The sequence below is a fragment of the Phyllostomus hastatus genome, unplaced genomic scaffold (genome assembly GCF_019186645.2).
Source record: "Phyllostomus hastatus isolate PE091 unplaced genomic scaffold, TTU_PhHast_1.1 phas_contig_40, whole genome shotgun sequence".
NCBI lineage: Eukaryota > Metazoa > Chordata > Mammalia > Chiroptera > Phyllostomidae > Phyllostomus > Phyllostomus hastatus.
The window spans coordinates 18,696,435-18,711,208 of record NW_025333872.1 but is presented as its reverse complement, the minus strand read 5'-3'; the positions used below and the strand labels follow the sequence as shown (position 1 = coordinate 18,711,208).

General features: G+C 41.8%; 1 protein-coding gene across 7 annotated transcripts in view; it reads left to right on the top strand.

Annotated features, from left to right (window-relative positions):
- DST (dystonin) overlaps positions 1-14,774 on the top strand; it is a 435,502-nt gene that overhangs the window by 104,491 nt on the left and 316,237 nt on the right. For 3 of the 7 annotated variants that reach the window (XM_045843506.1, XM_045843505.1, XM_045843504.1), the window contains exon 1: positions 6,371-6,913. In XM_045843506.1, coding sequence (XP_045699462.1) covers positions 6,823-6,913 — 91 coding nt within the window. In that variant the 5' untranslated portion in view covers positions 6,371-6,822. Of the gene's footprint in view, positions 1-302; positions 511-6,363; positions 6,914-14,774 lie in introns of those variants that run through there. The other 4 variants (XM_045843503.1, XM_045843510.1, XM_045843500.1 and 1 more) reach the window with 3 other exon arrangements.

Genomic DNA, 14,774 nt, shown 5'->3' with positions numbered 1-14,774 from the left:
CTGTTGATTCTGGCTTCATTGTTGGGCCAGTCATTTGTGAGCTGGTGGCCGGAACGCAGGCCACACACTCTTGTGCAAATCTTCCATGCATTGGAACTGCCCGGGTATTGTTTCTGCTGTCGGAGTTGTGGAAAGAAAAGATGGTGAGCGCTGGGTTTCATTTCTTGTTTGTGTGTCTCTTCAGCGCTGAGGAGGGTGCAGGATGCCAGACTCAGTTTGGGGGCAGGGACAGCGCTGTTGAAATCCATGAGCATATGCGAGTGTTCTGTGGTTAATGCCTTTTTCTGTGTCATCCTCTGTAGAGTTCCGGGAACGCGTCCTATCGCTGCTCTATGTCTTCCTCTGCGGATTTTTCTGATGAGGATGATTTCAGCCAGAAATCTGGCTCGGCATCTCCTGCTCCTGGAGACACCTTACCCTGGAATTTGCCTAAACATGAGAGATCGAAAAGAAAGATTCACGGGGGCTCGGTACTGGACCCCGCGGAGAGGGCAGTGCTCAGGATAGCAGGTAAGAGCATCCGGGAAAGGGATGGAGGCAGGACGAGAGTTGCGGAAATTCACCCATCTGCGCCACGGAGGGCTGTGGGGGCGGCAGAACGGAGGAATAATTTCTGGGAGCTGATGCACTGGGCTCAGATTTGTGGTCACGGTGGGGCAGGAGGATGACCATGTTCACTTTGTGCCCCTATTTTTTGATAGAGCGATTAGCCCTGCCTGCTGGTGACTAAGCGTTTGGCCCGTCTTCTGACTGGATGAATCGGTACCTTTAAAACGCAAGGAGATATTTACAGATACCTGCATTAAACTTTCCTATTTACATGCAGTAGCCACCGTGAGAATCTGAAAGTACATTGTGAACTCCAGTGGGTACTAGTGTACTGGCCGGAAGCCGTGAGAGCCTTCCTTTTCATTTTTGCCCAGGAGCACTGGGCTACGCAGATTTAACCAGGGTAGAGTCCTGGTTTTTGGTACCCAGGATGCAGAGGGTATTCCAGCAACTCAGAGGCCATTTCTTTCTTTCTTTTTTTCTTTTTTTAGTGTAACATCCCTGTCAGTATCATGTATGTGCCTGTAGCAGCTTACTCTTGCCGGTGCTTTTGAGGGTTTAGCCATCAAGCATTCCTGATTAATTAATATATGGGAGGTGCCAATGTTTCTGTTCTGTGTTAACCTGTGTTCCCTTGCACTGGCGTAAACGTGGAGCCAGAAGTGATGGCTTGTTTTACCTAGCTGAAAGCTGAGAACACCTGGGTAATCAATCCTCCAAACTTTCAGCACCTGTGTGGTTTGTGTGTCTGTGTTCTGTGCGTGAGAGTTGCTTCTTGGGGTGGCTGTTCCTCACTTTGATAATTGTTTTTTCTCGGAAATGGCAATGGAGTAGAATGGAGTATGTCCTTGGGGCTCTCTTGCAAAGGCCAAAGGCCAGATGTTTTTCCAAATTGGTTTCTGTGGCCAGCTGGTCAGACCTCCTTTTCTCTCCCTCCCCTACTTTCAACGCTGGAGCCCCCTCCCACTCAGTTTTTTTTTTTTTTTGCCTCCTTCTATAATGCAAAGTTGGTAGCTTACCTTCCTCTGAGGGGGCTATAGGGGGTAAGCCAGGAAATCAGCCACACTGGCAGCTGCGAGTCCCCCTAATGTCCCCCTAGTGGGATTTTCTGATTACGGGAAAAACAAACAGCACCGGCAGCCATTCTCTGTTCTGGGTTTCTGGGGCAACAGCCTGAGCTTCTTCTGGCTTCCCTTGTGAGATGCTGGCTGGTCTCACCCAGGCCTTTGGAGAGGTTGGGAGGAGTGGGGAAAGGGAGGGAGGAGGCAGGCTGGAGGATGGAGAGACCATTTGGGAGCCAAGGGACAGTGAGCAGGGGTGGCTTGGGAGAACTGGGGCAGACCTGGCTCTCAGCACCTTCCTGGAGTACAAAAAAGTGTTTAGTCACTAAGGCCTGATTTCTTGCCCTGTTGAGACATCCCTGGCCTGCCCCCCAGCAGGTCTGAAGCATGAGGATGGACAGACAGTGTGGGTATCAGATGTTTGGTCAGCAGAAAGGGAAGATAGGTGAAAGGAGGATGGTGAGAAAAGTTGCTGGAACTTGGTGGAAAACCTGGGGCATCAGAATGGGATGCCTGTATGTCGTGAATTTTAATGGAAGGTAGAAGGTATTTCTAGCTTCAGAGTTTTGATAGTGGTGGCAGATGGTGATATAATGATTTTAGTCTGAAGGAAGAGTTTTGAAAGAAGAACGGAACAGATATGTGTCAGGGGGAATGAGATTATGTGAACTGAAGACTATTAGGGAGAAAGTCAAGGAAGTCAAGGGAAGCTGGTGGAAGTAACTTAAAGTGTAAGCTCAAGGTGCAGAAGAACTTGAGCTCTAATGCAATGCAATGGACAAGCAGATGCTAATACTAGTAGAGCAGGGGCCATGTCTTATTTTTGGTAAAATGTTTGTTGAGTGATTTGTGGGGGTAGCTACAAAATTAGTGGTAGTTGATGCACTTGAGACTGCAAAGTTACACACTTTGAAGATTATATTAATCTTACAACAGAACACAATGAAATTAAACAGCAAATCATAATCAATAATCATAGACTTGGGGGGCAGTCCACAAATATCTGTTTAATTATAATGTGGGTAAAATATGAAATTCAGATACAGTATGTGTTAAATTTGCCACTGAGTACCCAGTATGAGAATCAGGGAACAGGGCATCTGAGGAAATTTGGTGTTGTGGATAGTTTGAAAATGTACTGTTAATTAAGATTTGGACTTGTAATTTTATTTTTCATTTTCACACTCTGCCTAAAGCTTACCTTATCTCTGAAATTCAACCCTAGTAAGAGATGGGGTGACGTTTAGAAATGGTGTGAGGATGTCCATAGTGTTCATTACTTAGTAATAAAGAAGTTGAAAGTTCAATATTTTTGTTTTTACAGCCATGAAAATAGAACTGAATATGAAAATATCTAGAGCCAAAAAGGACTATATGGTCTGTAGAATCCCTTAATTTACTCCCATTTAATAAATATTTACTGGGCCCTGGGAATAAAATGAAGAAAAGCACACGGTTCTGCTTTTAAAGAAGTCATAGTCTAATATGATAAATGGATGTGCTGTTAGACAATTACGATATGGTATGAGAGATTAAGTGTAATGGCTAGAAGCACCTAACAGTGAAAGAACACAGCAAAGAATCTAATTAACTTGGATAGAGAAGGGGAGACATGGGGAGGGAGGGTTCCTGAAAAGTTTCTGAGGGGAATTGCCATTTGAGGTGAGATTTAAAGAGCCTTTTGGAATTAGGGTGAAAGGAAAAGCCATTTAAGAGGGCTGAAACTACAAGAACAAAATTAGGGAGATGTGTTTAAATGGAATCTTCTAGGAATGTGTGTAGCTAACGCATGGGGTTCAGTAGGGGGTAGCAGAAACTGTAGAAGTGCTTGTGTAACAATACTGAAGAGATTGGACTAACCACTGAAAGACTTTTAACCTGTTCAGTGACATAATCAGGTTTACATTTCAGAAAAGTCTTACTGGTGATGGTGTCGTATATCAGAAACTTTATATTTATATTTTTATTTTTTGAAAGATTTTATTTATTCATTTTTAGAGAGAGGGGAAGGGAAGGAGAAAGAGAGGGAGAGAAACATCCATGTGTGGTTGCCTCTCATGCACCCCCTACTGGAGACCTGGCCCCCAACCCAGGCATGTGCCCTGACTGGGAATTGAACCTGCAACCCTTTGGTTCACATGCCAGTGCTCAATCTACTGAGCCACACCAGCCAAGGCAACACTTCATATTTTTAAAAGCACTTTTGCACTTATTATAATTTCTTCATTTTAAAGTCTTAGACTATCATGTACGTCTTTCCTATTTCTCAGAGGGGTCAAAGTGAGAATAAGATAATAGAATGTAAGGAAATACCCACTGTATAAGTACCATTTACATAAGAACAATCCAGATCTGCTCTTCTTAGTTATAGGATATTGTAAATTGGGGTTTTCCGTCTTCAACTGACAGAAATACATGGTTTTTCAGTGGCAGTGCTAATTAAAATACAGATTTTTTTTTTTTTTTGGTCTCAGGTGAATTCTTTGAAGTTGGACTTGAAGCAGAGTCAGATTTTGAACTCAGGAAAACTTGGGTTTTAATTCTCCTTTTATCACTAACCACTAATGGTTTCTTGGACAAACTACTAAACTTTCATTTTCTCTATCAAAGGGTCATGGTTGTGGTTATTAAATAAAATTGTGAATGTAAAACATTTCACAAATTCCTTGATACATGAAAGATGCTCTATAAATGATGGGTTACTGATAGCCAGATGCTCTTATAAGCATTTAATGTTGTTTCACTTAGGCCTCCCAACAACCGTATGAAGTAGGTACTATTATTTTCTCTGTTTCAGTCCAGAAATCTTCTGAGGGAAGATTTCCCAAGGTCACCCAGCTGGGGAGTGGTAGAGCTAGGGTCTGAATTCAGGCACTGTTGACTCAGGCCCAGCTGTTAACTGCTGTGCTTTCGCTGCTTCCCTATGGAATATACTATTGTTATCAGCAGTTTGACCCGATATTACCATTCCAAGAATGCATGGGGCAAAGGCTGTTTTTGTAGACCACTCCAAATGCTGCTTCTGTCCGTTTTGGCTGGTTCTTTAAATGGATAGTTAAAAATCACTTAAATGTGCACTGATTATATGCATCAAACTGGATACTACTGTGTGTCAGTCTCTGATGAAGACTTAGACTATGTATGTCCTCAACGACCTCAGTCATTGTGAGGGAACAAGAATTTTTGAGAATCTACATGTGTGGTCTGTAAAGGGAATGACTCTTAGGAATCTAATTACTAACCCTTTCACTTCAAGAACATGTACCATATGATATATGTGTCCATTACTTCATGAACCAATGTTTACATACATGCCTACCAAGTTGCAGGAAAACTCTAGTGATCCTAAAGGCTTAGTGGGACATGGGATGAAACTTAGATTATAAGCTAATGGTCAGAATAGAAAAGAGAGATGTGCTCTTTCTTTGATTGGAATAGGCCAATTGCTGAGTAGAAGTAAAGCATTCCAATTCAAACTTAAGTTTTCTTTCAAGAATATCCAGTTTTTTTCAAGAGTACTCATCTCCATCTAAGAGTTAATGGAAGGAAAATGATTCACAACATGGAAAAAAACAAAATCATCAAGGGCCAAAGGTCAGTACATATGAAAGGAAGACACAGGGAGGGAAGATGTAGGCAAGAGGTGAAGTTGTCCCAAGTCAGATGGTGAACAATGAGTGAGTTTATCTAATAATAACAATAGCTGACACTTATAAAGCTCTTTAATACAGAACTTTATGAGGTAGGCACTGTTATCCCCATTTTACTAATGAAGACAGGCTCAGAGAGGGTAACTTGCCTGTGACAGGGTTAGTAAAGTGCTAGTGCCCTGAAATACATCCATTTACACGCCTGGGTACCAGCTGGTTCCTCCAGTCGACCCTTACACTCACCCACTTTGAGTATATGATATGCCGAAGTTAAATGAATCGTACCCATTTTTACTCAAGTTCAGTGGATACCAGTACTGTGCGGGATGGATAACAGGTGAAAAAGAGGGAGGTGACACAGTTAGCTGGGGGAGTTGTGGAAGGGCTGGGGCCCTGGCGGAGCGCAGCGGCAGATTCTCGTGCTGGCTCTGGGGGGCGGAAGGGAGGGACCGCGGGCTGGTTCTGTGGCAGCCGCTGGGTGGCCGGGCGCGCAGGCGCAGACGCACGCAGGCTGTCAGGCCCTGACGTGCTGGGCCACCTGCAGAGGCCATCCGCCCCCAGCCCCTGAGATGTGCCCTGGGCACGAACCCCCTTGCCCTTTCCACTCCGCGCTGCCACACAGTGATCCGAGTCCTTCTGTGCCATAAGCTGGGATGAAAAAAGTATATCCCACTCTCCTTCCCACCACCCTTTCCCCAGGGAGAGTCGCTGGCTCCTCTGCAGGGGGCTGCGCGCTTTGGTGGCCGAGATCTGCGGCTTTGTTTCACAGGCACCTGTTGTGGGTCCCAAATAGAAACCTTGTCCTTGGGGATCCGGGGCTGGCCGGCCAGTGTCCGGGGGTGGGCGTGCTTGGCTGCGCAGTCAACCTGGGTGGGCGGACGGGGGAGGGGGCCTGGGGCTGCGGTTCTCCTTGGAAGGGAGGGGCCGAGCGGTGCCGGGGTCACAGCCCTGCTAGCCTGGGCGCTGGCCGCTGCACTCGCCCCCTCCCTTTTGCCCTCCCCCCACTGGCCCTCCCTCTCTCCGGGGGTGCAGACGAGTGTCTGCAGCGCGGCGGCCAGGAAATGCCGCAGATGCGCCGCTCTGCATCCCGGGCGGAGGCAGCGCGTCTGTTCTCCAGCACGGCCTCCGAGCTCTCGGCTGGTCCCAGAGCAGGCGCCTAGCACCGCCGGGGTGGAAGCCCAGTGGCCTCTGAGGGTCTTGGCGCCTGCAGTCCCCTGCCTGTTCAGCCCTGCTCCTGGCTCCTCCGCCGGTCGTGGCGTGGCGCTGCTAGTCACCGCCCCCGGGGCACGCCGAGATTTGCTGCTGCTGAAACCTGAGAGCGACTGTGGCTCCCCCGGAGCCAGGCGGCCCAGCACCCGCGGCCAGGCAGGGGGCCTGGGCGTTTCCTCTGCCGGCTGGGTGCCCCCGGCTCTGCGTCTCCGTCTCCGGCTTCAGCGCTCTCCCCAAGCCCATCGCTCCTTCCGCTTTCCAGTTCTCCAGGCTGCGTCTTGCTGACTAAGACACTGTCCGGGTTCCGAGCGGGAGAGGGGAATTGGCTAGTCATCGCTTAGATAAACTTCGGCATGGCGGGGTACCTCTCCCCAGCCGCTTACCTGTACGTAGAGGAACAGGAGTACCTCCAGGCCTACGAGGATGTCCTGGAGAGGTACAAAGGTATGTAGCTCCCCTCGCTCGCTCGGGCTGCAGGGCTTGGCACAGACCAGCAGGGTAACCGTTACCTTGCTTAACCAGAGCCACCACTGCTTGGGCACAAGTAAACAGGTGTCTGGAACCAATCTGGGGAATGGCCCCTATCTTTTTGGATGGGATTCAGCGTCCCCGACGCTTGAGGGTGGAGGGTGGGCCACGGACCAGAGATGCCCTTGGATGGGTGGTAGAGTGGGGGGGAGGGTTTTGGTTTCCAAGAAGCACATTGCATTTTCTCTTCCCTGTAAAAGCTCTTAAGCACTAGGCATAATCATAATTCTTCCTGGGAGGGTGGGTACCAACTAATTGTCCCTGGAATTATTAAGGCATTGCTGCCCTCGCCTGGCACGGAGATTTGGTTGATCCTACAGAAAAGGTTCTTGGGTTCTTAAATGGACTGTTTCACCATTGAGAGCATCACCAAATCATTTTTCTTAAAATGATCTTATTTGAAAAAAAAGTTCATGGGCTGAGACTATACATCTATTCTTATGTATCATAAAAATTATTTGATAGTGATGAATGTAAGATTGTAGTCAGTAAGACTTATAAATTTAAATGTAGAGGAATATATTTTGAGATGTTAGTCTGTCTATCCTTTGTGTTTGTGAAATTCTATGCTATACTGATAAATATTGGTATTTTGGTATTGTGCATGCTTTGACTTTATGGTTAAATACAGCATTAGACAAAGTTCACCTTTTCATCTTAAAGGGTCTTTTTGTCTCAGGAAATACTTTTCAGTGTGTACAAATTATCTTATGGCTCCTAAAACACTCCACACCCAAAGATAGCTTATGGAGCCTTTATTAATAGTGAATAGTGGGCTATTTCATAGGTTGAATTTAAATGGTTTTGCATCTTGAATATTTGCTTTGGGTTTTAAGTACTCAGTTTCTGTAAATTGAATGGGGGGTTATATAGTTAAAATGCTTGTATTAATAGTTTCCTATTAGTAGAAAGTAGAAATATACAATCCTGAACTGAATATTTAAATTCCAATTCTCCAAGAAGCTCAAAACTCACAAATATGTTCTGTCTCTTTCTAGAACATGAACTCTTACTGACATTCTTCTAATCGATGTAGAATTTTGTAAACAGTACAATCAGAACTCCTTTGTGTCAAGACCCTTTTGTGTATAATGCTGCCACTGAGCAAGTACAGTGATGTTTTAGGATAAAGCACATTTGTAGAATTTTTGTACATGTGTAATATACTCATGTTTACATCTATCTTTCCATTTTAAAATATGGTTCTTCATCAGTTGTCTCCAGAACTTTACAAATGAGAAATAATGATGTAGATTAGTAAACCTTATTGAAGACATACACCTGTGCTTTTTAAAGTCAGAGAGAACAAAGTCTGAAAGTAGTAAAACATATACATTTTTTACTTTTGAAAAAAAAACATAGCTTGATGAATTTTTTTTTGTCTCTTCAAGTTTTTCCTCAGTGACAGTAGATGATTTCAGGTGACTTTGAAAACTCATATAATTAAAGTGCTGATTTGACTTGTCTGGAGGAAGCAGACATGATTTAAAAACTTCCCTTCATTTGTTTTTGGGAAGTAAAGATGTACAGGTCATTGTAGTTCTCACTACACTTCATTTTAATTATATGCTAACGATCAGTATTGCATTTAAATACGTTCTTTTTCAAACATATGGTCCAAAATTTGGCTGAACAAAGGAGGGTTCTTACCTTCATTGTTTTTGTGGTTTTAAAATCAGTTTGTAGTCAGCTTTATAGACGTTCCATATTCATTTAGTCTTGGGGAAAAAGTAAGAGTATTGGCCAGTATATTACATGAAAAGCTGGAGACCTGGAAAACTCATTGTTTCCTGATGTTTTGAAGCTAGTTATGATTTCCCATCAGTATCCAATACGATGACTTCACTACAGTGCTTATTATCCTGATGACTTGCTATGGGGGCTGATCTAATCAGAAAAGAATTGTAGGCTTTGAATAGGGAGTGTCAGTTTACTAAACTTTCAAAGTACGGTTGCTCATTTTCTGAAATCATGCATTGTTCAAAACATTTTACATTCCCATTTGAACTTAAGAGAGGCTATTTTCATTTTTATTTCTGGCAAAGTTTCTTAGTTACAGAATGAGTTTACATTCAGCTAGAATATTATCAGGTTGCCAAGTTATCATATGCCCAGCTGTTGAATAGTGTAAGTGGTAGAGTCAGCTGAAACAAATTCAAAATCTGTCCGTTGTCAGAAACATAGAATTATAATAATCTATAGTGTTAGCATTTAGGAGTATTAGATTCAAAAGTTGAGAATTTTGTTAGACTTACTTAGTCCTTAGATGGCCTTGGAAGGCCTTCAAACCTAGCGTTTGCAGAAAAGCAAGAATAGTGGCCAGTGAGGCCTAAGTATTTATGGTGTGGTCTATTCTGGTATTTTGCTTTGGTCCTTTACTTCTGAGTAAAAATAGGCAACTGTTTGCTGTATTTGAATAACATAGAAAGAGCTATTTGCTACACACATATAGATGGGCACAGTGTTCTGATTCATACTCTAGTCCTTTTACTAATAAAATATATTTACAGCTAGGACATTCAGGGTATCTGATTTAAAAAATCACATTACTTCAGTTGATTCCATAGTCAGTGTGAATAAAGACATTTATTTATGAATAAAACATATTTCTTTGTTATTGTTCGTGCTAGAAATACCCTTGTTAGTGGCTTTCTTTTATATCTATAGTAAATTATCCAGTTTATTTGTCATGGGCTACAAAAAATTTTTGTAGATTAGCAGGAAAGATACAAATGGCTCCTCTTGTTTTTCTTGTCAGTATAAGAAAAATAACCTATAACTGCTATTATAATGAACTATTGTTTACTATATTATTAAAATTGATTAACTGCCACTTTAATCTATGAATTTCTGCTATTTGAGTTTGTCATTAGAAAATTTTATATTCTCAACACATTGTAACTTTAAAAAATATAATGATATTAGATGTGAAAATGAGCTCATTAATGTGGACCTAATAAATTTTATTCTATATATTTTAGACTTAAGAAGTAAAATTATTTTGGTACAACAAAATGCAGTTTTTCCCCACTGACATGGGAATTAGTTTTTCTCAAAACATTGTAAAACGTGTTTTATTGTTACCCCTATGAAAGTTGAATAGCAGATATGTGACTTGTCTATAGTATCACTAAGAAACCCTCTTCAGTTATTTAGAAAAAAAGTCAAAATTTTCTGTTTCTCACAAAACTTTTAAGTAATTCCTTTAGCCTCTTCCCTCAGTAGGCAATACAACTCCACGTATGTGCATGGTGACAAAAGGAACCGAGAATACTCCAACTATAGTTTCCATTTTCAGTTAGGTTTGCATTACCCAGATATGTGATTGGTAAAAATTCTGTCTTTTTACAATGTAAACCAACTCAGGTGCCAGTGGAATTGAAAGTTGGAGTACAGTAGTTTTCCAGTAGTGGTTTTCCCATATCTACAGGGGATACATTCTAAGAACCCCAGTGGATGCCCAAAACCGCATATAGTACTGAACCCCATATAAACTATATTTTCTCCTGTACATGCATATACTTTGGGTCTTCTCGTTGGTATATCTGAATTGCCAGCATCACTACTCTGCTGCTGCTTTGGGGCCATTATTAAGTAAGATAAGCATGGTGATACCATGACAGCTGATGTGATAACCAAGACGGCTACTAAGTGACTGAGAGGCAGGTGAGATGCTGGAAAAATGGGGATTCACCTCCTGTGCAGGACATCGGGGACAGGAGAGATTTCATCTCACTACTTAGAATGGCACACATTTTATTTTATTTTTATTTTTACTCCTCACCTGAGGATATGTTTTTTGATTGATTTTAGAAAGAGAGGAAGGGAGAGAGGAGAGAGAGAGAAAGGAAGAAACATCAATGCAAGGGAGAAACATTGATTGGTTGCCTCCCATACCCGCCCTGACCCAGGATCTAACCTGCAGTCTTTCTGGTGCATGGGAAGACGCTCCAACCAACTGAGCAACCTGGCAAGGGCAGAAGGGCACACATTTTAAAACTTATGAATAGTTTATTTCTGGAATTTCTCATTTTATATTTTCAGACCGTGGTTGACCATGGGTAACTGAAACCATGGAAAGTGAAACTGTGGATAACGGGGGGACTAATATGTAAACCTCTCCAGGAATTACTCCCCTGCCCCGCCCTCCTAGTCATATATCATACAGCTTAGCTCTGTTTTTCAGTTGGCTTCCAGGATTCTTCAAAAACTTGATTTCAGATTTCATCTGCTCATGCTCTGCTCATGGCTTAATAGCCAGTTGTGTAATAAGTGAACTTTAACTGTGTTGCATCATGATGGTGTTATTCTGTAGCTAGTTGAAACTGTATTAGTTGGGGCTTTTTCTTTTCTTTAAACAAATGAAATAGGCTTAATTTGATTATAAGTGTTAGTTAAGATTGTGTTCGGCTGTAATGGAAACAGATGCTAATTCTGAACCAAGTAGATGCTTTCCTTCTCTCAGGTATTGAGAGGCTCAAGGAAGACAGGCCATGGCTGTGGGGTCCCTCTGTTGGCCAGCAGGACCCAGACTCCTGTGTTTCTGCCTAGTCACTTGTCACATATCATGTGGTGGTTCTGTCATCACAAGATGGCTGCTTCTCTTCCAGCCCCTTTGTCTTAGTTTCAGATGGGAAGAAGGGAAGTAGAAGGAAAGCACAGAGGCACACTAGTTAATTCAGCCTCCTGTAAAGAAGCTTTTTAAGAAGTCCACTTTACAACTTGCATGTGTATCTTATTGACCCAGCGGTTCCAGGGGCCACCACTATCTGCAAGGCAGACCAGGAAAATACAGAGTTTTTGGCTGGCCCCACTTACAGCTCTGAACAGAACTGAAGTTCTGTTTGTGAAGCATATGGAGAGAATGGGTATTGGGCCTGGCACACAGAGGGTCAACTGCCCATCCTGAAATTAAAACTTAAATTTTGGATGCAGTAGCATCCACAGTGCAGTGTGTTTGACTTCATTGAACTTGGAGAGACCATCAGAGAGCACCTTTGAAGTACGAGGAATTTCAAAATGACACCACTGAATGTTTTTATAATGATACAACATGGATTTTAAAAGTAATTTCTACCAAATAATCAGGATTTAAATTGGCCAAAGAACTTGTTCATTGCCTCACATCATAGTAAATATATATCAAGTTGAGAGATGTATCCAGTTATTAAATATTGTTAGTGAATTCAACTTTGAACTCCAGTTGCCATGTTGATTCTCCTTTAGTTTCTTTTGTTTTGACTTAACCTTAGTAGTTATCTCAACGTTTATTTAGTCAGGGGCTTTTTAAAAAGCTTTGTGCTTTTTAAAACTTTTTTTGGAGCAATTTGGAAAAGCTTATTTTCTGGCTCAATGACGATTTTAGGTAATAAGTAACATGCAAGGAGAAGTGGTGAGAAAGATTTCTTGTCTTACCGTTATTGTGTAGCCAGGCAAGGAAGCGCTTGTGTTTCTGCCTTTGGGTCACGCATGCTCTGGAGTCTGGCTCTGTGGGGAGCTGGAGAATTTGACCAAATCATCTTTGTGAAATTGCAGATTGTAAAAACATCTGAAGTTAGAGAGGTGACAAAAACATGGAGTATCCAGGCTGTCCTATGTTCCTTTTGTTTCATTCCACAACTGAGTGTAAAAATGTATAAAATACAGTAAGATTATTTGATCCTATAAGCCTGATGAATGAATTGAGTAAGAAGGTCTGTAGTTTAGCTGTTTAGTGTTTCATGTCAGTTAAAAAGAAACTCAGATGCTTCAATTACATGAAACTCTTCTCTAGAATGGCTTTTGAAGAAAGGCTTCTATGTCCATTCCTCAGCTCTTAGTAATTTAGGGGTCACATTCTACCTACTTCCAAAGAGAAATTTCAGGTTGCTGTCAGCTGAAGTATATCATCATTTCTATAAGTGATCAAGTAAGGCTTTTATTTATTTGTTTGTGGTCTATCACTTTAATGCAACTTAATGTGCTATTATTTTCCACCCTACTTTTGTCTCTCTCAGTGGAGGAAGCAAATAATTCTTCTTGTGTTGGATGTTGGGGAAAGCTTTGTACTTAGGGTCAAATGAGATTTTACCCTGTAAGAAGGTGAAGGTACCAGTGAGGAAAACTCCAAGAGGAGAAACTAGCATAACTTTTTCACTTCATGAGCATAACCACAGAATCTCTTGAATGCTTGGCTGAAGTGTATGGTAGGTTTTAGGGATGGGAGAGGATAGAGGTGATTGGAAGATGGAAATGGGTGAATAGGGAGGGTTTCATTGGACCAGATTGGAAAGTGCCTGAATGCCAAAACCAAGGCCAACCTTGGGGTTGATTCTGTAGGCAGGGAGAGGAACCTTGATGATCTTCAGCAGGATACTACTAATGAGGTAAGTTTTTAGAGAGGTGATTCTAATAACAGTGCGGAAGACTGAACGAAAGGGAAGACTCAGGAAGCAGGGAGACAGATCTGTAAGATTCTGGTAGTTGGAATGGAAGGCTGGATTCAAAAGAAATTTCAGAAATTGGCAGCTTGGTTGACTGGTTGGCTCTGTAATGTGTGTGCAGGAGCGATGCAACAACTTCCATATTGAAGTTATACTCGTATTTGGAGAAGCTTGGAGTAGTTTCTTTTTCATTTGTAAAGTGAATAGTTCTGTTTAATACATAAAAAAGTTCATTAGAAAGAATGTTTTGAAACACTTTTAGTATTAGCCATTATTAGACGTTCTTTGGTAGTAAAATGGAGTGAATGCTATTTTACTTGGCCTTGGAAATACACCAAAGAGTGTGACCTACAGAAATGGAATGTTCTCTTGAAGATGCGGCTGCATAAGTAATACCTCATCAGTCTACTTGCTGGGGACCCTCTGAGCATGGTTTGTAGTGGATTACAGCAGCAAATCTGTTTTATATAAGCAATAAAATTACTGGCTTCAGATCTTTTTAGATGTAACTGTTAAGTGGTCAAAAACCAAATCTCATAATATATTTCAAAAATTTTTTCCTTTGATTTTATTTCAAAAGCCTCCTAATTTTTTTCTACATAAACTACAGCAAATTTGTAGTTAGTTTTGTTTGCTGTGTAAGAAATTTAATGGTTATGTGATGATTTAATATGGTAAGCCATCCTTGAATTTATCTGTTCAGCCCTTAATTTTTAGTTTAATAAGTAGCTACATTTATATGCCTATTTACTTATATGCTAGGCTAGTGCTAGGTATTACAAATGAATTTTTATTTTATTTATTTATTTATGGTCTGTTCAGAAAGTATCCAGCCATATACTATGAAAAACAGAGACATTTACTGGAGAAGATATAAGACACAAGAAACATTGTACATAGGACAATGATGCCTCAGTCTTCTTCAAATTAGGCACTTAGGACTTCACACAGTTCTTTCAGTTGCCATCACCTGCCCCATCCTATTTTCCTGAATCTCATTGATGGTCTGAAATCTCTTCCCTTTCAAAGGTGGTTTTAGTTTTGGGAAAAGCCAGAAATTGTAGGACACCAAATCTGGGCTGTAGGGGGTCTGAGTCACCTGGGTAATTTGATGTTTGGCCAAAAAACTCTACACTTCAGCTGAGACATCACCAGTTGCCCATAGCTATGGTCTTTTGAATCTGAATAGTTTCCACTGAGGAATGTTCAAACTTAATGCAAAATTTGATACAGATTCATTGTTCTACTTCTCAGTCATTTTGAATGCGATGACCACGCAGTACACATGCTCATTCAAGTGCATCTACCACCCCCACTGACTAGTACAGTGAAGTTGTCATTGTCACGCATGTGCA